Genomic DNA, 22,259 nt, shown 5'->3' on the forward strand with positions numbered 1-22,259 from the left:
TGTAAAGCACCGCACCAAAACAGCATTGTCTGCTGGTTATGTCAGTCTAATAATTAATTGGTGAGTCTTAAAGCTAGGCTAGGTGATTTCCTCCAGATACGCTTTTTAAGTTATTGGTTGAAATTGTCTTTATGTCCTGACAGAAATTAAGATCTTATGTGCTCTGAAAAAGGAACAAAGAAAATCCATCATCTGTAGCAGCTGTAAACCTGTAATAACCAATCACGTCTCTCTGTCTCCCTGCTCGTTCTCGATCCCTCACATACACGAGCTCACACTGAAAGCGTGTCACCACTGACAGAGTTAAAACAGAGTTTTTGGCCACATTTTTAACATATATAATGGTAAAGTTTATTGTTTACTTACTGCTGAATGAGACATGAGACAACGACGTTTCTACACAATACAAACAATGAGCTGAGCTCCTCTTCAGCAGCAGCTGTGCGCGTGCATGTGAGTGAGACGGAGCACAGAGGGGAGGGGCAAGGGGGGTAAAGGCGGAGCCATCAGGGAGGCTACATTCAAAAATCATGCTCGCTTTTGAAAATCGCCAACCCTCTCTTTACGTCTTACCACGAGACTTATTTCCAAAAATGAATGTGGGGGGTGAAAGTAACTACTAACTTTTATGTTGAGTATATATGAGCTACTTTTTGCTTGTACTTGAGTATTTTATGTAGGATTTACTTGTACTTGAGTACAATTTCAATCAAGTAACAGTACTTCTACTTGAGTAGGATATATCTTATATAACTCTTTACACCTCTGTTCATTGTATATCTGAGTACGGAGGTGCTAGCCTGCTGCTGCTAATGCTATTCTAAAAAGCAGATTTAACTGATTATTAGATAAACTTCCTCAATGTATGTCATTACCCACCTTGGTATGTCTACATGTTTCATTTGTCTCTGCACATTTGTGTCATTTCTGACACTGATCTGCCCCTGATCACAGGTCTGGATTTTTGCCTGTTGTTGGTGAAATAATAGCTTATTGATTCCTTTTCCTGGCGATGTCTGCCTTAAGTGTGAAGTGACCGGAATTAGACTTGCATTCGTGTTTGTGCGTCTCTCTGTGTGATCAACCGGATCGACAAGTTTGACATCCATATCCTGATCAACAACTGATGTCTCTTCCACAGGTTTAGACTTGTCAACTGTTATTCCCACTGACTTAAGTCTGTGTAAATGCAGAACCGGCTCAGCACTTTTTTTACTGGACTCCTGCAACACAACATACATAAACAAAACAAAGTGAGTGGTGCTTTAGCAGACAGTAATACTAAAGTGTAGTTAACAAACCTCTAATGATTTTTTCTCTTTTCTGCTTTCAGGTTGCTCTCTGAAAAACAAAACATAATTCCGGCAAAAAAATTAAACTCATGTTTTTAATGTAAGACTTCAGGTTTGACAGCAAGAAAGTCATGGAAACTCATAAAGCACGTGTCAAACTTAAGGCCCGGGGGCCAAATCCGGCCCTTTAAAACATCCAAATCGGCCCGCAGGAGAAAGTAAAAAATGGCTGAGAAAACAGTGTAAATGACCAAATAATTTAGTTATGGATATTTCGGTAGGGTCGCAAAGGGACGTAAAGTATCTGGAAAATTTCAACAGGAGCTTATAGCAGCAGTTAGTAGAATCTTCTCTCCGCTCTGTTTTGATACTAAAACTGAAACTCAACCTCCCTTACTGGTATATTTTGTGAATTTTATTAGCAAATTTTTTCTCAATAGAGACATAGTGAAAAATGTAGGGATGTTATCTTGTGTTATTGGAGATTTTTCTGGTGTTTTAGAGATACAGTGACGGGGATCCGCGAGGACTCTAACCCCCAATTTTCACTGGATGTGGCTCCGCTGCGTTACGTCCCCGCCGCGCCACCAGCGCTGATAGGTTTCTACTTTATTCTATGTGTTAATTTCCACCGGGTCCGCTGCGGTGCGTGTCTGCTCCTTCCCAGCTCCGACAGTCCAGTGTCCTCCACCAGATATACGCAGGACTTCTATTTCTGGCGGACACCGGAGCACGACGCATCAATCAGCACAGAGCAAATGAAGCTAAACAGGAAATGAAGCACGTACTCCGCAATAAAATATCTGATTACTTTTCAAAATAAAACACTTCAGATTATATTTCAAGTAACTACATCACCAAAAGGTCATAATGTGTAAAAATAAAATCACATTCACTATATTGATTCCTCTCATACTGTAACTGCACTGTAAACTGCAGTAACTTTGATTTAGTTCATGTTTTATCTTTTCTCTGTTGGCTGTTGATAAAAAATGTGGCTATGACAAATCCAGAGGGTCCAACCTTCTTGTTCTCCTTCGTTAGGAACACTGACCTGTTTATCAGTTTATTGTTGAGTTTATAACACATACCTTTAACTCCGTTCTTGCACGATAATATAAATATCATGAGAACTGCTCTGTCTTGTGATGTCACAATCGTCCAACCGCACAGGCGCACTCAAAACGCAACCAGTGGGGATTACCGAACGGCAGACAGCAGGGCAAAACCGGATCAGTGCCGTGTCTCAGTGGAGACGTAAACCCCCAGACAATGTAAAAAACAACAAAAAAACAAAAACAAATACCCAGTGTTTTTACACAGATGAATTGGTGTATTACATACTGGAAATCAGGGCCGTAGACCCGAAGTGGACGGTCCGGCTCGCTACATTTTTTTTTTTTTTTGATGAGTTAGCAGAGGCAGACGTGGTCACGGGTGGCCATAAATGTTCCAAAAGTGGCAAAAACGTGGCAAGAAAAGAGTTCAGCAAAATGTAACAAACAATAGTGAAAAATGGGACAAAAGAAGTTGCAAAATGGAAAAAAGTAAAAAGGGGTTAAAAGTTTCCCCCTTTTAAGGTTTTCTGGGGTAATAATGATTAAAATTAAGACATAAAGAGCCACATGTTGAGCATGACTGACTTAATAACGCCTCCTACATGGTGTCTCTGATAATGTAGTGGGCTGGTCTGGACAAAAAATGCTAGGGCTGTTTTTGTCCCAGTCCACCCCTGCTGGAAAGTCATTTCATTTATTCTTTATCTGGAAATATTTCGCAGACAGTTTTGTTACTTACTGATGAGCATTATGTTGAATTTTATCTTTGCTTTCATTCAAAAACACCTGCTCTTGGGGTTTCTCCTTGACAACCTTTTCAACATTTTTCCAGTAATCGTTGAGCTTCTGGCCCAAAGTAGCAATAGTGCGTCTTTAAGGAAAAGAAAAGAAAACAGAGTCACAACTTAACATTATATCAATACATTTAAAATATGTAACATAGTGTTGATAGGGAACAGCTGATATGCTGTCATATTAAAGTAGGATGCATGTTATGGTCTTGTGTTAAGTAGTAGTAGAGTATGTTTAGGTGGTTTGGTGGTGCGTTGGGTTGGGTATTGGGTTCATTTTTAGTTAGTCTGTGGGTCAAGCTTACCGCATGCTTCAACACTACCTGACCTGTCTTGTGTGCGTGTGTGTGTGTTTTGAGTAAATGACCAGGTTCCCTTTCTGCTGCTGCTTTTGTTTTGTCTGGTGTTGTGAATCTAATAGGAGCCTCTGTTGGCATTTTATCCAAAACTGGAATTATGGAATTATGAAATTCATCAGTTGCAATCAACCACATTTTTTCGACAAAAAGATCGGGCAGTGATGAGCCCGCGTGTCCAAGCGGTACGTTTGCAGCTGGATATGCACTTGAGCCCTGGAACAAGTGGCAAGTTGTGTGTCTGTCAATACTTTCCATGGAAGATGTGGAAGACATCAATCAATCAATCAATCAATCAATCTTTATTTGTATAGCGCCAAATCATAACCAATGGTATCTCAAGGCACTTTACAGTAGAGCAGTCTTAAGGACGGACTCTTCATTTTATGGATACACACATACGTATATATACATATATGCACATACATATGTATCCCACACCCAACATGAATTCATCATGGCGGCAAGGAAAACCTTCTGTTAAGCAGCAGGAACCTTGTGTGGATCCCATTCCTATGATGAACAGCCATCCACATCTACAGTATATGATTGGAATTATGGTAGTAGGCATCCTGCTGATTGGAGCTGGCAGCTTTCTGACCAATCGCAATGTCCGAATTACGTTGGCAGCTGTTTTGGGAAGGCTGCCAGTCATTTCTGAAGGATGGGGCAGGGCTCTCAACACTCTCAACAGACTCGTGTGATGAATGATCTCAAAAGCAAACAGGAGCTGCTTTTGGAACATGTACACAAAATTGAATTCAACTTGGAGAAGTTGAATGCTCGGCTTGCTAGTTAAAAAGGCCACACTATTGGATTACTGCTGGGAGGCCAGGGACTCAAGGCTATCGGTATTGAGCTAGCTTAAATCGAAAACAAATTGCTGATCTTCTTTGGCTCCCAAAGCCAGCCTCGGTTCCCTAAGGCTGTTCCATCAATCACCTGGTGTTATGCAGACAGACGCACACTCAGCTTCAGCAACAAGCTTGTTCAGAAAATAATTTATACAAATTAGACCTTCAAGCACTTTGGAACTCTATTCAGAATATATGAGAAACATGCTGACAAAGAAGAATCCCCTCATTGCCCCTAGCAACACCTTACACACCAAAGAACTGAACGTTCACACTTTGAAAGTGATACATACTATGAAAGAGTTGTAATTTTAGACAATGTGATTTGTGATATTAATAAGGATGGACTGGTATTTGAAAACCACTAAGATTTTTCTTGTCTTGTGCACCAGTAAGGCCACTGGGCCAGACCCTATGTCAAGTGGTCATGTGGTCTGGCCCAGTGATAGATACTGTAGGTGATAAATCACCAATCACTGTGCAAGACCATATGTCCTGTTTTGTTTTAAAAGCATCTGCAGAGGAATATGCTGTGGTTGACTCAGCTTTCTACGAATACATGCACTGAAAACCACTATTCTGAACAAAAAAGAATCATTCATTGTACTATTACAAATGGTTATTGGCCAGTGGCTGTTACCTCAATCTTTGTTAAAACTCTGGAAAATCTCATTATACAGAAGCTTCATAAAGATATTCAGGCAAACCTTGATCCACATTCAAATGCATGAAAGGAACACCCTGGCACAATGCCATACTAACTTTAACACTCTTTGTCTTGAAGCATCTTGAAAAACCTGCTACATCTGTTTTTAAACTGGTGTGATGCCAATCAATTGCAGATGAAACACCAGAAAAACATTGGAAATGCTATTGTCCTCAAGTTCATGTTACACAATTGTTTTAATGATATAATAATTTTAAATATCTACGCGTCATAACCCAAAATGACCTGAGCTGGAATTTACATGTGGAATACTTATGTGCAGAGATCCACCAGTGCCTACATTTCCTTCTCAGATTTTTTGGTGTCTGCAAAAACATTCTGTACATTTTCTACCACGCCACGAGAGTGTGTCATGTGTTTTTGGTTAAACAAGTTGGTTAGGCAACATGAAACAACACATTTTTAGGCTGATTAATGTTGCAGATGTTTGTGAGCAGGTCACTATCAGGAAAGTGAATAACATTAGACTTTACAATCTGAAAATGCATGATTGAACTCAGGGAGGAAGTATAGTGTACCATGTGTAAATACAATTAAAAAAAATCAGTTCATTCATTTATATTGTAACTAGACAAACTGTTTTTTTCAAAGAAAATGCAAGTGAGGATGCATATGCTGAACCCCCCTGAGTCAGTATAACCTATCGGAGTTAGAATTATTAATACAGTGAACTGTAATATAATAACTAACAGTTAATAACCAATAAACTGTTTTTGTCAAAAAAATAATTAAATCTATATGTATTTTGAGTAGAATTCGCTCCTTAATAGATCCTAAATGTATGATGACACTGTATTATAGTTTAATTTATCCACATATAACTTACTGTAATATGATTTGGGCTGCTACATGCCAAACATATCTGAATAAGATTTCATTGTTACAAAAATATTCTAAGAAATATGATTTTTCAAATAGATTGTCCTCATCTGCTCCTCAATGTTTTGACAATATATAATGTTAATATCTGTTGCATTTGTCTTTGTGTATAAATATGTGCATGTGTCCAATGTTATGCCCAGAGTTTGTAGCATTTTTTTCACATATACTTCTGATGTTCCTGCCTACTCCTCCAGGCATTGCAGAGATCGGCCTTTCTGTAGAACTTCAGCCAGACAACATACACTCAAATATAGAGGGAATCATTTATCTCTTGCTCCACTTTTGACTCTTTTAAAAGACAGCTAAAAAGAATGTTATTACACAAGTAATCTTTAACAAGTGTATATGTGTGTGTGTGTGTACGTATATATATATATATTTAAACATTGACTTACCTGCTCATACATGTTCATGTTTAAATTGACTATGGGGAGGTGGTCTTATAAGACCTATAATGGTCTTCTCACTCTCTCCTGCACAGTTATGTTCTTTTAACCACTTTATACATTTTGTCTCATTTGTGCAAATAAATTCAAATCAAACTTACAAAAACAGCAATATTCTGTTTGCTGGGGTACCCTAGTCCAAAAGTTTCTACTAAATTTGTGTTATGTCTTATAGAACAAAAATAGAAATAGAGTACACAGTAGACAGAAAACATAGTTTTTGTGCTATTTAAACAACGAGGATAATTTACATCCTCACAAATCACTTTTGGTCTTTGTTGTTTCTTTTAATTTGATTTTGATATTTGAAACGAATTAGACTTATGTCACCACGGTTTGCTTTCCTTCTGCTTTATTTCTACATGATGTCCCTCAACCTCTCCCACACACCCTGACACAGATTTAATAACATTTAAATCAATCACAATTTTACATTCATATTTTGATCGTGTTATGAATAATGTGTAATCTACATGTCGTACGTGTGCAGTACCTGTACTCGTTGGTGTACACAAAGTCTTGCTTGTTATGAGCTGGTTTGAGGAAGTTACATTCGACAATGCCGATGACACCTATTCCTTTTTTACCTGAAGTCTGGAAGAAAACATGGGCAATGTGAACAATGGTATTATTCTCGTAACCTTGAAGAGATGCAGCATGAACCTTTGACTTTACCATCAGCTGCCAGCCCACTTTCTCATAGGCTTTAATGAGTCGGTTCTTGTGGTACATCATAATGCCATAGGGCTGCTTGGTTTGGTTTATGCCAAAAATCACCCGTGCCTTCTCTTTCTGGCAGACTCTGTTAAGGCAACAGTGTGGAGGAGGATGGCTCTGTAAGATCATCATACTTCATATAGAAAGACAGCACCTGATTCAAATACCTAGGTTGATTTGTACTAGTGGGTTCGTCTAATAGTGTGGTTATCTGATTTAACAATTGGTGAAAGCCTAGCGTAGGGCTGGAGGAAGGAGATCATGTGTCCAATCACCACCTGTCAGTCATAGTGAGTCGGGATAACGTGACATGAGTGGATTCAAGTTGAAAAAGTCCAAACAAAAACATAAGAGCAGGATGAGAGAAAAGGTCAAATGACCAAAACAGTAATTAAAGAAAGGCAAAAACTAGATTTTCACACTCGTCCCGTGTCAAACTCAGGGCCCGGGGGCCAAATAAGGCCCTTTAGAGCATGAAATATGGCCCGCTTGAGGAAGTAAAAATGATATAAAAAAACAAACATTTTGTAAATGTGTGGAGTTACAGAGTCTCAACAACTCTGTCTCCACCCTTTCCTCTGCACACACTCAACACAGCATAACGTGGATGGCTGTTCATCATAGGAATTGGATCCACTCAAGGTTCCTGCTGCTTAACAGAAGGTTTTCCTTGCCGCCATGATGAATTCATGTTGGGTGTGGGATACATATGTATGTGTATATACGTATATATGCATATGTGTGTATCCATAAAATGAAGAGTCCGTCCTTAAGACTGCTCTACTGTAAAGTGTCTTGAGATACCATTGGTTATGATACAAATAAAAGATTGATTGATTGATTGTAAATTACCAATTAATTCAGTTGTAGATATCTCAGCCCCTACAATAAAATAAATAAAATAAAATCCACAACATTTGTAGAACTCAATTTTCCACTTCTTATATCACATAATGGCAGTCATTTTTAATCTCAAATTGTTGAAAGAAAATCTGGAAAATTTTCCTCAAATTATTTCGTGAAATTTTCCCATATTTCCAAAGTCAGAGAAATTTAAGTGAAGATCCTGCAGGGACTGATATACTCCTATACTTTATCATTTTTATATCGTTTATGGATGTGGAGGTAAAAACCACGGAGCATAATTTGCTATTTCTCCACCTAAAATCTGTGACCCTCTTAATATCACTGGTCTGTATTGGCCCCCTGAACTAAAATGAATTTGACACCCCTGATGTAGATTATGGAGGTTGAGCAACGGATGTTTTCAGATTTTTTTTTTTTTTGTTAGAAATAAAATTAAAATTGATATCTTGCTTACCACATTGTATATCACATTCAAAGATTTATGTCTTTGTTCTAAATGTCATGCACTTGCAATTTTGTATCAAATTATTATTTTTATCAGTTACTGTTGTATATTGAAAACATGGAAAATTCATCAACAACGTAGTCAGCGACAATGTTAATTTGTAAAAAAAAAAAAAAAAATCCTTAAAAAATACTATTTTCTTTAAAGTGTCCCTTTAAAGCATTTTTTCCTATGCTAACAACCAGAAAGGAAGCTAGCATGTAGCATTAAAAAATTGTGTTTTAAACAACACATTGTAAAGACATAAAATACAAAACACAGCAAATGTAGGTGTTGAATAATGTAGTTTTAGGAGCTTGAAAAAAATATTTACCAAGGTGGATTCATTTTACATTGTACGCAAAGTTTTATTTTGTAAATAAGTGGAATTTAGTTTAGTGGTCCCCGACCTTTTTTGGCTCGTGACCCCATTATTTATATCGCAAATTTCTGGCAACCACAGAGACATTTATTCTCGATATTTTTACACTGGATTTTATTTGAACTATATTTATATTTGAGAAAGTGAAAGTTGAGAATATTTTTGTTTGAGATTGTGTGTGGTGGAATAATTAAATAATAATAATTAATAATTTGAAAAAAAAAACAATTTTAATTAATTAATTTATTTTTATCTATTACTTCCCCATTTTAATTCCCAGCGACCACACATTTAATGCTCTCTCTCTCTCTCTCAAGTACCCCCTGTAGTGCCAGATCGTACCACTAGGGGTACACATATCCTTATTTGAAAAACACTGCTCTAGAGAGTTGTGTTTTGATGCTAACAATCTATACCTATATAAGCTATATTAGGCTACTCTTTGAATATCCAAACGCTTCCTGCTTTCTCTGTATAGAACAAATGTCAGTGGATACGCTGAAATGAGGATTGTACAGCTCATGTTTAACATGTGTGAGGCTTGGCTGCTTGACTGGAATCTTCTCCCCCCTCAGTATGATCTCAATCACTGGCTTCAGGTGCAGGATGTGGAGGTAAGCCTGTAGGAGAAAATAAACTTGTTTACATGAGTGAAAAGGTACAAGTTGGTCACTCCAGAACTACAGATAACTCTTTTAGTTTTAACGTATGAAGCTTCTACTGAAAAAGAAAAGAAAAGTACGGGTACAAAGCTTGTAGATAAACGTCTTTGTGGCCGCAACAGAATTTATCTCGGAGCTGCTTTTCAAAGGTAGAGTGACTTCCTGCTTTTTAAAGGATTCCGAACAAACCAGAATTTGGCGACATTTCTCATGGACATGTTTTAGTCAAAAGTTATGGCGCTAACAACAAATGTGTAGCTTTTGTAGTTATGCAACTTTATGTTTTGCAATGCGTGTGCACAAATGTAGAGGCGTGGCTTCTGGTAGATTGGCAGAGGCAGGGGAGGAAGTAGAGTTGTTGAGGGCGGGACATAATGACGTTCTCTCTCTTAAGTGTCGTTCACTAAATGATGACACCTTTGGAGCTGTTCGTCTTTTTTGGGTTAGGTGGAGGGATTTAGTGGGGTTCAGTAGGGTTTGGGTTAGGTAGAGTTAGGGGTTAGAGTACAAAGGGTTAGGGGTTAGTATTATGGGTTAAGGTAAAAAAGATTAGGGGTTAGGGTAACAAAGGGTTATGGGTGAGGGGTTAGGGTTAGTATTATGGGTTAAGGTAAAAAAGGTTAGGGGTTAGGGTAACATAGGGTTATGGGTGAGGGGTTAGGGTTAGTACACACTCACCTTAAGACTGTGACAAATGTCTGGCTTGTTTTCTCCAGTTCTCAAGGATTTGTCTTTCTTCAGTTCTTTTATGTGAATCTCAGGCAAAGTAAAGTCACTGTTGTCAGTCACAAAGTCAATCTCCGGCTTTCCATCGTTGTCTCTTCATGGGATTTTTAGAAAAAAGCCAAAACAATGAGAATAAATGACATTAGTCTCAGGCTTTGGGTTGTTTGAATTGGGCAGAAAATAAAGGTCCTACATTTTCATCACTGCTGTGTTTATCTGCAGTTACCGAGTGTGATAAAGAAGTGTACACCTAGTAATGCCTATAATGTTCTAGGAAGCGTTACATTCACTGTTATGATGAAACGTTACTAAGACTAAGAACGTTTGTACTCAATCCTGTTGGGTTTTAAACATTATTTGGATCAAATAGCTTTATTTTCCGTGACTAATATACCAAAGAAACTTGATAAGTCAGTTGTTTAGCACTGTATATCTCTCTTATATGTAAGTTTGTTTAAAAAACAAATAAAAAACATTACATGGGATATTTACTAAAGCTTAGTTGAGGAAATGAAAGTTTATCTTGAGGACTTTTCACCTCTCATCCAAGAGGCTTATTCCATTCTGAAACTGACTTATTGGGAGCTCATGAGTCATACCTGTCAAGTTTTGAATTTGAAAATAAGGGAAATTTTCTGGCGCTCACTATGAGCCATCCCACCACCCAACCAAGCTCCAGTATCCTTTATATTTGAAGACAAGTGTACAATAAATCTAAAATAGCCACTTATCAACCACTTACTAAATACAATTATGTGATTATAATATGGTAGGTCGACCTTTATTAACATTGGAATGATGTGAACATTCCTACTAGGGCTGGTGATATGGACCAAAACTCATATCTCAATATATTTTCTCAAAATGGTGATATATGATATAAATCTAGATCGTTTTATCAAATAAAGTCTGACCAGAAAGACAATTCTGGGTTAAATTTGCTGATACGAAATGCCACACAGGGACATTTATTAACAAACAGCTGATCATTATGTGCATTCATTAATCATCTAACTGAGCTTTACATGTTGTTCTGAGAAGTAAAAGCAGCGACTCCTAAAACTAGTATTTTGATACATAATATAAATATTATAGTTTTCTATATCGCAAAAATATTAAACTTGATACATCTTGAATCTCGATATATCGCCCAGCCCTAATTCCTAAATTATAAAACAGCCTAAATAAAAACATAAATGTGTATATGAAGGACATGTGTTTATTTAATATACTTACAGTTTATATACAAGTCAGCACGTTGTATATTTACTGTTAATTTCCCGTTGTTTGTCTTTAAGTTAGACATTAACATTTTATTTTCATTAGATATATTTATTTATTCATCATCTCTGTTCTGAGTTGTTTCTGAGTTTGTTGCCGCTGTCAGCACTAATCTCGTGAGAACTGCCACTCAGGTCATTTCAGGTGGAAGTTCTCACGAGGCTAGTGACGGCGTTCAGTTTAGTAAGGCATCTTTTCATTATTATTACATTAAAATATGGGATATTTACAGGAAAATACTAATACGGGAAGATGGCGGGAAAGAGGGGTAAAATGCGGGAGTTTCTCGGCCAAAACAGGATACTTGACAGGTATATGGGTTTGTATTATGGAGTACATCACATATGATGACTTTTCCCTTTTGCTTTTCCTTTCAACTTAGAATCGGCTTTGGTTTCATCGCATGTCGTTATAAAATGACTACAAAAAACTAATACCATTTATCAAAACGCACTCAACGCACTAAATTTATTAGTTGGGTTAGACTATTATATACTTCACCACAAGCCAGTGTTCATACAAACAATGTCCGCTCTGACTATTTTGCTCTGGAACGCGGGACACGCCAGGGCTGTCCTCTGTCTCCATCGCTCTTTGCGTTGGCGGTCGAACCATTGGCCATCTCATTAAGGTCCTCCACTTCACTTCACTAAGAGGTGTTATTCGCAATGGTGTTGAATACCGTTTATCTTTGTACGCTGACGATTTGTTGATGTATGTAACGGATCCTGTATCCTGTCTTCCAGGTGTCCTTTCCGTTTTGGATAAGTTTAGCTCATTCTCAGGATATAAGCTAAATCTCAATAAAAGTGAATGTTTCCCCATTAATGCAGCTGGTTCACTACTCCAACAAGCTGACTTGCCCTTTAAGATCACTCTCTCTGGTTTCAAGTACCTTGGGATCCATGTGACTCGTACTTTTTCTGATCTTTTTTCGGCTAATTTTACTTCACTTATAGCCCAAGTAAAGTCTGATTTTCAGAAATGGAATAGTCTGCCCCTTTCCTTGATTGGAAGGATTAATGTTATTAAAATGAACATCCTACCAAAATTTCTCTATCTATTCCAATCGATCCCTTTATTTTTACCCAAACATTTTTTTGACACTTTGAATAAAATGTTTGGTTCTTTTATTTGGGGCTCGGGGTCCCCGAGGGTCCGGAGATCGTTATTGCAGAGGTGCAAGTTTGGTGGTGGACTTGCCCTACCAAACTTTGAATTTTATTATTGGGCAACACATATTCATAAAATACGTTTTTGGATTGAATTTCCTCAGTTAATTTGGTGCAAATTAGAAAGTCAATCTTGTTCTAATGCATCTTCTCTGCCTGCTCTTGTATATTCATCTCTCCCAGTCAGGGTCTCAAGGTACGTTAAAAGCCCTGTTGTACTTAATACCCTAAAGATTTGGTTTCAAAACGCACTCACAGTTCTAATGGGGTCAGATATACTATAGCAGTGGTTCCCAACCTTTTTTTGGATCGTGACCGCATTTTGATATCACAAATTTCTGGCGATCCCACATAATAATAATAATAATTTTTTCCCCCTATAATGAGTTTTTGTTTGTTATACTGTTACAAATACAGATAGCCAGGGTTAGTGATGAGTTGTGCCAACTCAGATGTTTTTATACTGCATTTTATATGAATTTATATTTGAGAAAGTTAATGTATTGAATACAGTTGTTTAAGATTGTGTGTTGTTTTACTTTGAAAAAGAATAATAATTAAAAATGCAGTTAAAAATTATGCTTTTTTTTTTTTCTTTTATTAGTTACTAGACTCTTCAGGTGCTCTATTTCAATTCCAGGTGACCCCACAAGGGGTCACAGTCCCAAGGTTGAACTGCTCTACAGTTTTATGTGCATAAAAAAAGTGTCCAAACTGGACACTGTTTTTTAACCGGGCATGTCTATAGGTGCACAAATACTGTTTTCTTTTTTTAATATAATATGTAAATGGTAGTGTGACACTAGCTTACCAATTTGTTTGTTATTTATTTTGAATTTGCAGCTATGCTTCTCTCCCACATTCTCCATGTTGAAAATCATAAACTTCTGTCCTTGTTAACGTCTGTGCACGCAATCTTAGTCACTAAAACTAGTTAACAAACACACAGCGTGCAGTTCATTTGTGTGCACACACAATTTAGCACTCTGTGTATGGGATGTTAGTAAATCAGGCCCATTATATAAAACACAAGGTTACGCCTTGAGGCGATTGTTTGTAAACTGGTAAGTTAGTTTTGATGGATCTGGTTTTAGCAAATGCATCTTATTTCCACCAACAGGTATATAGGGGACCCTAAACCATGCAGGGTTTTTCAACCTTGAGGTCATGACCCAATGTGGGGTCGCCTGAAATGTCTTGAAATAATAATAGTATTAAAAAAATTAATATACATATTTTTTTAACAAAATAATTCTTCATTTTTTTAATTGCAGCAGTGTCCTTTGAGCAGAGTTTTCCACCTTGGGGTCAGTACCCCAGTTGGTGTCGGATAGAAATAAAATTAAAATGCGGTTGCTTGAAATGTCTAGTAATATTGAAATAAAATAATTACTATTTATTTATTGTTTTATTTTTTTCAATTTTAATTTTTACAATTTAATTGATCTTTTTTGCACAAATAAAACAACAATACATAATATCACAGAGATGGATATACAGTGCAGGAAGAGGAAGAAAACTCAAAGAGCTTAAATATTATTCTTTTTCAAATTAAAACACCACACCCAATCTCAAACATAGCTCTATTCTTTCACTTTCTCAAATATGAATGTATAGCTACAATAAAATGCAGTTTGAAAATATCTGAGCCATGGCGCGTATTGTCACTTTGTGCACTAATACTGACTAATATTTGTAACACAGTACAATAATTGATAACAAATTTTAGAGAAAAAACAGAAATTTGTAATAAAAATGGGGTCATGCCAAGAAAAAGGGCTGCTCTAAACTGTGTGTTGCATTCAATAAGTATGTGTTCTCTGTTGAGTGTGTCTCAGTAAACCAGGTTAAGCTCTTTTATCCCCACCCAACCCTGGTCACGATAACCTGATATAAAAGTCAAATGGATGGATGCTTTGCATGCGCTTAAACAAATATCCATGTGCTCAAACTCATTTGCGTCCAAGCTTACGTTGTCATTATTTACTGAGGTTTACTCATGATGAACAGAACACACCCAATCTAAAACCGTTTCATCTGCTGGACATTTGCAGATTTAGAACAAAAGACATACTTTACTTCTTTCAAACTGTTGTTTCTCAAATGGGGGTAAGCAATGCCACTACTACTTGAGGGAGAGAGAGAGTGGAAAATAAACAAATACAGGGTCAGTCTTGGTCCCATCCCAGGCGTGATATGACCGGAAATGATTAAAACTACAGAAATAAAACTGTGATTTTCAACCTTGGGGTCAGGACCCCATGTGGGGTCACCTGGTGTTTAAATATTTTTAATTATCATTCTTTTTTTTAAATTAAAACACAATCTGAAACAACTGTATTTCTATACTTTCACTATGTCAAATATGAATCTAGTTAAACTAAAATGCAGTAAAAAAAATTAATAAAAAATCTGAGCTCAAACATGATCGAAAACTAATTCTAGGAAAAAAATGTCTTTGGGGTCACCAGGAATTCTTGATATCAAAATAGGGTCACAATCTAAAAAAGGTTGGTAACCACTGCACTAAATAAAAAAAAAAAACAAAAAAAGCCTGTACGCTGAGGAGGTTTTTCTTATTTCCACACTGTGCTCCCCATAGGGAACATAGTTTAGGGCCTACCTTTTCCCCCTTACCTTTCCTCCTGTTTCATGATGGCACCGCAGGTGGCTGCCTTGGTGTATTGGTGCATGTGTTCTTCAACTGCCAAGTTAAATTCCTTGTGCCGTATTTAAACTTTGCTTGGCGAATGAAATCCTTTCTGATTCTGACTCTGATTCTGAAATACTGTTTCTCTCCACTTATTCTACAAATTAAGATTCTTTCAAATGTGTTATTATCGCTGGTTCATTCCATCATTATGTTCTAGAGTTGTTTTTAAAAGGCAGTGGCTATCCGTGTGGTTGCCGTATCAATATACCAACATTCTATCCGTACGCAGCGCCCCTCATTGGCCAGTTTAGGTCACGTGATAGGTCAGTCATTGGCCAGTTTAGGTCATGTGACTATGACTAAACCTGACCGTAAACCTAACCCTAACCCTAAAAATTGTTGCAATATAGGGTGATAACCAAACCCTAAGACGCTACGTATGTGTACTTTGGTAAACGTACCAATAGCACTGGGGGTTGTCCGTACGGCAACCATTCAAATAGACACTTTCTTTTTAAATAGTTTTCTAAGGGGGTACTTGGATTCAGAAATAAGAGAAAGGGTTACTTGAGCCAAAATGTTTGAGAACCACTGTTTCGAACAACAATAAACTGATAATTTATGTATATATATCATCTTTTGACACACTATTCAGGGCTGTAGGGGCCCATTTTCAGTTCTCAGTGAGCACTATGTGGGGCTACACCCTGGCCAGTGCATGAGTTTATCGCAGACACAAAAAATGGGGTTAAAATGAAAAGTTTGAAAAGAAAAGCTAAATTTTTATACTGAGTAAGTAATTTTCGATTACTTTTGTTGTGTGCCTTGTAAATATGAATGATTTTAAGTAGAATTCTCACCTTCGAATGTTCCAGATTAGAATTTTGGTTCCTTTTTTTGAGCCAATGGAGTCGAAGTGTGTGTGAATCTGCTTTTCAGAGGTGACGATAGAGTGTTGAAGGATAGCTGCCAGGCTGGCTATGGAGTCCTTTGTCACAATCAGAGACTGTGAAAATGAATTAAGGTCAAAAGATCATAGACTAAGATTATACACACACACGCCATCTTCTCTCCATGTGTGTATAATTCTTTCTGAAGGATATTTGTGTGCTGGCTGAAGGGCGCAATGGGAACCATTACAGCCTGGGCTTTGATGTTCTCTAAGTATGTCTGTGACAGTAATCCCACCGTCTGACAACCGCCGTTCTTGGTAAAGATGAGTGCATCCCGGCCCAGGCGCATTGAGCCAGACTTGAAGCCGTTGCCGTAGATGCCAATGGCCTGTTGACTTGCTTTACCTGAGCCTTTGTCTGTGAAACCAAAGCTGCAAACAAAAGTCAAGAACAAGATATTTAAGCAATATCACACGTGAGGCAGCGCTGTTGTGCTGAAATATCAGCACTGGTGTGATTCGGTCGTTGGCCGAGTGTCTTAGATTAGTGGTTCTCAAAGCTTTTTGGCCCAAGTACATTTGTTTCTCTTATTTCTGACTCCAAGTACCCCGTTTGTCCAATTTCAACTTTTTGCATAAAATTCTATAAATAAAAAAACAACTATAGACATTTGTAAGATTCTCATTTTGTAAACAAGTGGAATGAAACAGTATTTAGTGGCAACTGAACTGAATAGATTTATTTGTATATATTCTATTTGTATATATATTCTATTCATTCTATCATCATTATTATGACTATCAAAAAACTCCATTTTTAATGCTTTTTAATTGTTAATTTTCCACTTTCTCTAAACTACCACCTGCAGTGCCATCGTGTACCCAAAGTACAGAAACCCCCATTTGAGAAACAGTGGCATATACTGTATGGCAGAGTTCTACATTGACTTTTAACTCTCTCTCTCTCACTCTCTCAAGTACCCCATGTAGTACCATTTGAGAAACAATGCAGTAGATATTCACACCAGTGCTGATATTTCAGCACAAAGCACTCCGTCTCGTATGATATTGCTCTTATACAACAGTTCTACATGCACATTTTATTAGTTAACAGTAATTAGTGACAAGAGATTAAAATTGATCTGTTTATATAATCATTTGACTCCACCAACAAAAATAGTTCCACAAGTGGAGAGCACACACGCTACATTCACAATGCAGGTAAATTCCACACAAATCCGATCTTTTTGCCCATATCCGACCTGTATCTGATCTGTTAGAGACAGTCTGAACAACACAATTCTGATTTTAATGAACTCTGCATCATTGTTCCTACTATACTAGAAATTCTACACAACGGTACTACCGTGGACTAAGATACTACTCCTACCGGCTTCTCACTGCACAGTCTAAGTTCACTGCACGCTATTCACTACATACTGTACCACTACATTCAAAACATACCAACATGGCAACCGAACTCCACAGCTGCTGAATGATTGGCTGTTTGCCTGTTACTGGTGACGTCCCTAGATATGATAGGCTGTTTCTGCACGCTGGGTCTGCCCGCCTGTAGCCGATTGGCTGTTCGTGTGTTTCTGCTGGCAGAACGAACTCCAGAAGACAGCTCTGCTTTGACAGAAACTCACTTCAAAACAAAAAAAACAAGCTAAAGTTCTGTCTTGCCACGGTTTACAAACATGAGACAACACATGGCAGAAGCACCGGGCCCAGGCAGCGTGTCTGCCGCAGCGTCGTCGTCAGTGGCATCACTAATTTTGCTAAAAAAACTAAACTCCAAAAGTCCCATTTGGAACTATTTTGGCTTTAAACAAGGCAGAGACGGTAAAGCAATAGGAGATCCACTGTGCAGGCGTTGTCACCAAGCTATAGTGGCCAAAGAAGGGAACACTTTATTTTGTTTTTTTCCACACAGACTATTTTTATTTACAGAGATATTTACAATGTACAAACAATCTTTACAAATTATATACAGTGGGGCAAAAAATCCATTAATTGTGCAAGTTCTCCCACTTAAAAAGATGAGAGAGGCCTGTATTTTCATCATAGGTATACCTCAACTATGAGAGACAAAATGAGAAAAAAAAAATCCAGAAAAATGACATTGTAGGATTTTGAATGAATTTATTTGCAAATTATGGTGGAAAATAAGTATTTGGTCAATAACAAAAGTTCATCTCAATACTTTGTAATGTACCCTTTGTTGGCAATGACAGAGGTCAAACGTCTTCTGTAAGTCTTCACACATTGTTGCTGGTATTTTGGCCCATTCCTCCATGCAGATCTCCTCTAGAGCAGTGATGTTTTAGGGCTGTCGCTGGGCAACACAGACTTTCAACTCCCCCCAAAGATTTTCAATGGGATTGAGATCTGGAGACTGGCTTGGCCACTCCAGGACCTTGAAATGCTTCATACGAAGCCACTCCTTCGTTGATCGGGTGGTGTGTTTGGGATCATTGTGGTGCTAAAAGAGCCAGCCATGATTCATCTTCAATGCCCTTGTTCACTCAAAATCTCACGATACATGGCCCCATTCATGCTTTCCTTAACACGGATCAGTCATGCTTTGTGGCTGTTTCTCTGCAAAAGGACCAGGACAACCACCCCGATGCTTTACAGTAGGTATGGTGTTCTTTCTCCTCCAAACACAACGAGTTGAGTTTTTACCAAAAAGTTCTATTTTGGTTTTATCAACCCACATGACATTCGCCCAATCCCCTTCTGGATCCAAATGCTCTCTAGCAAACTTCAGACGGGCCCGAACATGTACAGGCTTAAGCAGGGGGACACGTTTAGCGCTGCAGGATTTGAGTCCCTGGTGGTGTAGTGTGTTACTGATGGTAGCCTTTTGTTACTTTGGTCCCAGCTCTCTGCAGGTTATTCACGAGGTCCCCCTGTGTGGTTCTGGGATTTTTACTCACCGTTCTTGTTATCGTTTTGACCCCACGGGGTGAGATCTTGCGTGGAGCCCCTGATCGAGGGAGATTATCAGTGGTCTTGTATGTCTTTCATTTTTTAATAATTGCTCCCACAGTTGATTTCTTCACACCAAGCTGCTTACCTATAGCAGTCTTCCCAGCCTGGTGCAGGTCTACAATTTTGTTTCTGGTGTCCTTTGACAGCTCTTTGGTCTTGGCTATAGTGGAGATTGGAGTGTGACTGTTTGAGGTTGTGGACAGGTGTCTTTTATACTGATAATGAGTTCAAACAAGTGCCATTAATACAGGTAACGAGTGGAGGACAGAGGAGCCTCTTAAAGAAGTTACAGGTCTGTGAGAGCCAGAAATCTTGCTCGTTTTATAGGTGACCAAACACTTATTTTACCAAGGGATTTACCAAATAAAATTAATTAAAAAAAAAAAAAAAAAAGACACTTCATTAATTAGTTTTTATTGCTTATATGCTTTTGTTCATGTACTCTTTTCATGTACCCAACAACACTATCAGTAATTAATAAGTATTTCTAACTTGTACAAATACATTGCAGTTCATAAAAATAATAATAATAAATAAATAGGCTTCAGTATCGCAATATTACCTGGAACCGTGATACTTTGTCTGGTATGGTATCGTGGTTACTCGTTTTGGTATTGTGACAACTATATATACAAGTGAAACTTTTTGGATGAAAAAATGCCTTTTCAACATTTACAGTATTTGTGATGCAGCAGCAAACATGAATTTCCTCACCTGAGCATCTTGTGCAGCTTGCTGGGCGTCATGCCCAGTCCGTCATCAGTGAAAGTAAGACACAGGTTACCAGCCTCGTTTATCACATCAATCCGGATTGTCTGAGCAGACACACCGGGGTCTGCTGCATTGTCTGCACAGGGAAGAAAATCATTTTTTTAAATAATGAATTGCAACATCTCTTTGAAGACATGAAAAGTCCAAACACTTAAATGGCTAAAGCATCAGAAATACTTTTTTTAATCAATCTTTTATTATTTTCAGAACAGTACATAGCGTTGTGTGTTTTTAGAAGGTAGTATACAGACAGGGAAGATTACTTGCATATACATAGTAATAATTAACAAATAGGTGACCGGTCCAAATAAAACATGCATGATTAAGATAAGACTGTCCCTCTGTTCTCTGTCATTACAACATAAGTATGCATAGGAGAAATGTAAAGTAAAATACACCCCATCCAGCCCATAAACACCCACCCCACCTCGAGGACCCCAGTAAAGGACTCAAAAGGAAAAAAATACATCATGGAAGAAGAGAAAAAAGGTTTCCATCTACATGCTATAAGTCTCTTCATGAGGCGAGTAAAAAGGACACATTTCTGCTTAATGGAAAACTCTGAATGAGCATCAGAAATACGTTTATCCAGAGCTACTGTTGTAATAGGCGGTGGTACTGACATGGAGAGGTTTCATTGTATTAGAAAAGTTACTAAAGTTGAGGTGGTTGAAAAGCACTGCTGTTAAAGGATACAAGATAAGTTTATTGAATGTCTCTAACTCTTTGTGTAAAACACACTGAGTAGTGAGTAGGAACTTCACAGAAGTTCATTATATAAATCCTCACTTTAGCACCTCTTGTATATATCTGTATTATATTTGTGCTTTCTATTTTTCTACTGTAATGTGTGCACTTGTATTCAATCCTTATTTAATTAACAGTCTTCTACTTAAATATGTACATTTTATTTTTGCTTTTTCTTTCTTTGTTTAGTGTTTATTCTTATCCCCCTAGGATAAATAAAGTACATCTGATTCTGATTAAAACAAGCGATATGCCTGACAACTTTTGACAGTTCTGCTTTTCAGCTGAATGAAGAAATATACCATTTGTGCCAACTTGAGGAAACTACTCCCAACTGCTGTTAAAGGGCACATGACACCAGTTTCCTTGTTATCTTGTTATTTATTAGCTCTTACCTATCAACTCTGCCACAGCGCTGAAGGGAGTGGTGTGACTGGTAGAGTTACTGTGCAGGAAGGACGGGCTCATCTGGAAAAACAAATCAGTGCATGAAACATATACATATATATATATATATGTTTATTGAAAAAGCTCATGAGTCAAAGAATATCAACTCATTGGAAGGTTTTGGTGATACATACAGAACTGAGAGGGATCCCCTGCTCATCCAAACGTGCCATGGTGTCCCTATGGCTGCTTGTCAGACTCTGCTGGAGGCTCAGGTGGAGAAACAGCACCTTTTGGTGTGACCCGCCTACAGCAGGGCTAAGCTGACGCTGAGCGCACTCATTGGTGGAGCAACTTCACTGCAGCACAGTCTCTTTCCTCCTTTTTTTTTTTTTTTTTCCTACTTGTCTTCACATGCTGTCAAAGGTCAACACTACAAGAAGTGCAATCATTATGAGACAGCAATGCATGTTTTGCAATAAAATAAATTGATTTATATCCTCCCTTTTATTACAGGGAGGATATAAAAAGGGAGAGCAGTGTTACACCTAGGTGGAGGGGGAGGGGAAAGGGAGCAGGGAGGAGAGACTCAAGGTAGGAAATAGAAAGGGTGGGGAGAATAGATTGTTTTACAGTGAGGGTGAAATGTGAAGTTGTAGAATATATTGTGCTTATTATGTTGTGTAATCAAGCCAGTATAGTGACAAGTGTGAAGCTTAGCTATAATGGTGGTGGCTGTGGACAGGGGGAATGAGTGAGTGGTAGTACCTAAAGCAGGTATTTGGGATTAACATGTCTAAAGTTACGCCCAGTATGAGTTTTATCCCACATCCCAAGGGGTGCCAGTGCATCGTAGACCAGTATTTGTGCAAAAACCGCTACCGCAAACCCAGGAACTGCCCCAGGCCCGCAGATGCAGCCAGGCCAGCAGAAAGAATGGGGGCCAGGGAGTCCTAGGCCACTCCCCCACGCCCGAGCAGCCCCCAAGATCCCAGGCCGAGAGGCAGCCACTGCCCCCCACACACACATCTGATTAAGCCCCAAGCAGCCGAGCACCCAGCGCATCCCGCCACCGACCCCAACCCCCAGGCCCCCCGCCAGCATCCCGCCCACAC

At 38.2% G+C, this 22,259-nt stretch overlaps 1 protein-coding gene across 4 annotated transcripts in view; it reads right to left on the minus strand.

The window, feature by feature from the left end:
• The window catches only part of LOC114470847 (MORC family CW-type zinc finger protein 4), a 29,872-nt gene extending 8,426 nt beyond the window's left edge, over window positions 1-21,446 (minus strand). For 2 of the 4 annotated variants that reach the window (XR_003674915.1, XM_028459183.1), the window contains exons 1-12: window positions 21,339-21,446; window positions 21,153-21,225; window positions 19,954-20,086; window positions 16,454-16,674; window positions 16,211-16,358; window positions 10,197-10,338; window positions 9,354-9,476; window positions 7,082-7,198; window positions 6,900-7,000; window positions 3,090-3,221; window positions 1,302-1,341; window positions 880-1,223 (exon numbers count right to left, since the gene is read on the minus strand). Coding sequence is in view for 3 of the 4 variants with exons in the window: in XM_028459183.1 (XP_028314984.1) it covers window positions 880-1,223; window positions 1,302-1,341; window positions 3,090-3,221; window positions 6,900-7,000; window positions 7,082-7,198; window positions 9,354-9,476; window positions 10,197-10,338; window positions 16,211-16,358; window positions 16,454-16,674; window positions 19,954-20,086; window positions 21,153-21,225; window positions 21,339-21,377 (1,613 nt within the window). In the remaining variant the exon portion in view is untranslated. The remainder of the gene's footprint in view (window positions 1-879; window positions 1,224-1,301; window positions 1,342-3,089; window positions 3,222-6,899; window positions 7,001-7,081; window positions 7,199-9,353; window positions 9,477-10,196; window positions 10,339-16,210; window positions 16,359-16,453; window positions 16,675-19,953; window positions 20,087-21,152; window positions 21,226-21,338) is intronic. The other 2 variants (XM_028459184.1, XM_028459185.1) reach the window with 2 other exon arrangements.
• Between the last annotated feature and the right edge of the window lie 813 nt (window positions 21,447-22,259).

The sequence above is a fragment of the Gouania willdenowi genome, chromosome 10 (genome assembly GCF_900634775.1).
Source record: "Gouania willdenowi chromosome 10, fGouWil2.1, whole genome shotgun sequence".
NCBI lineage: Eukaryota > Metazoa > Chordata > Actinopteri > Blenniiformes > Gobiesocidae > Gouania > Gouania willdenowi.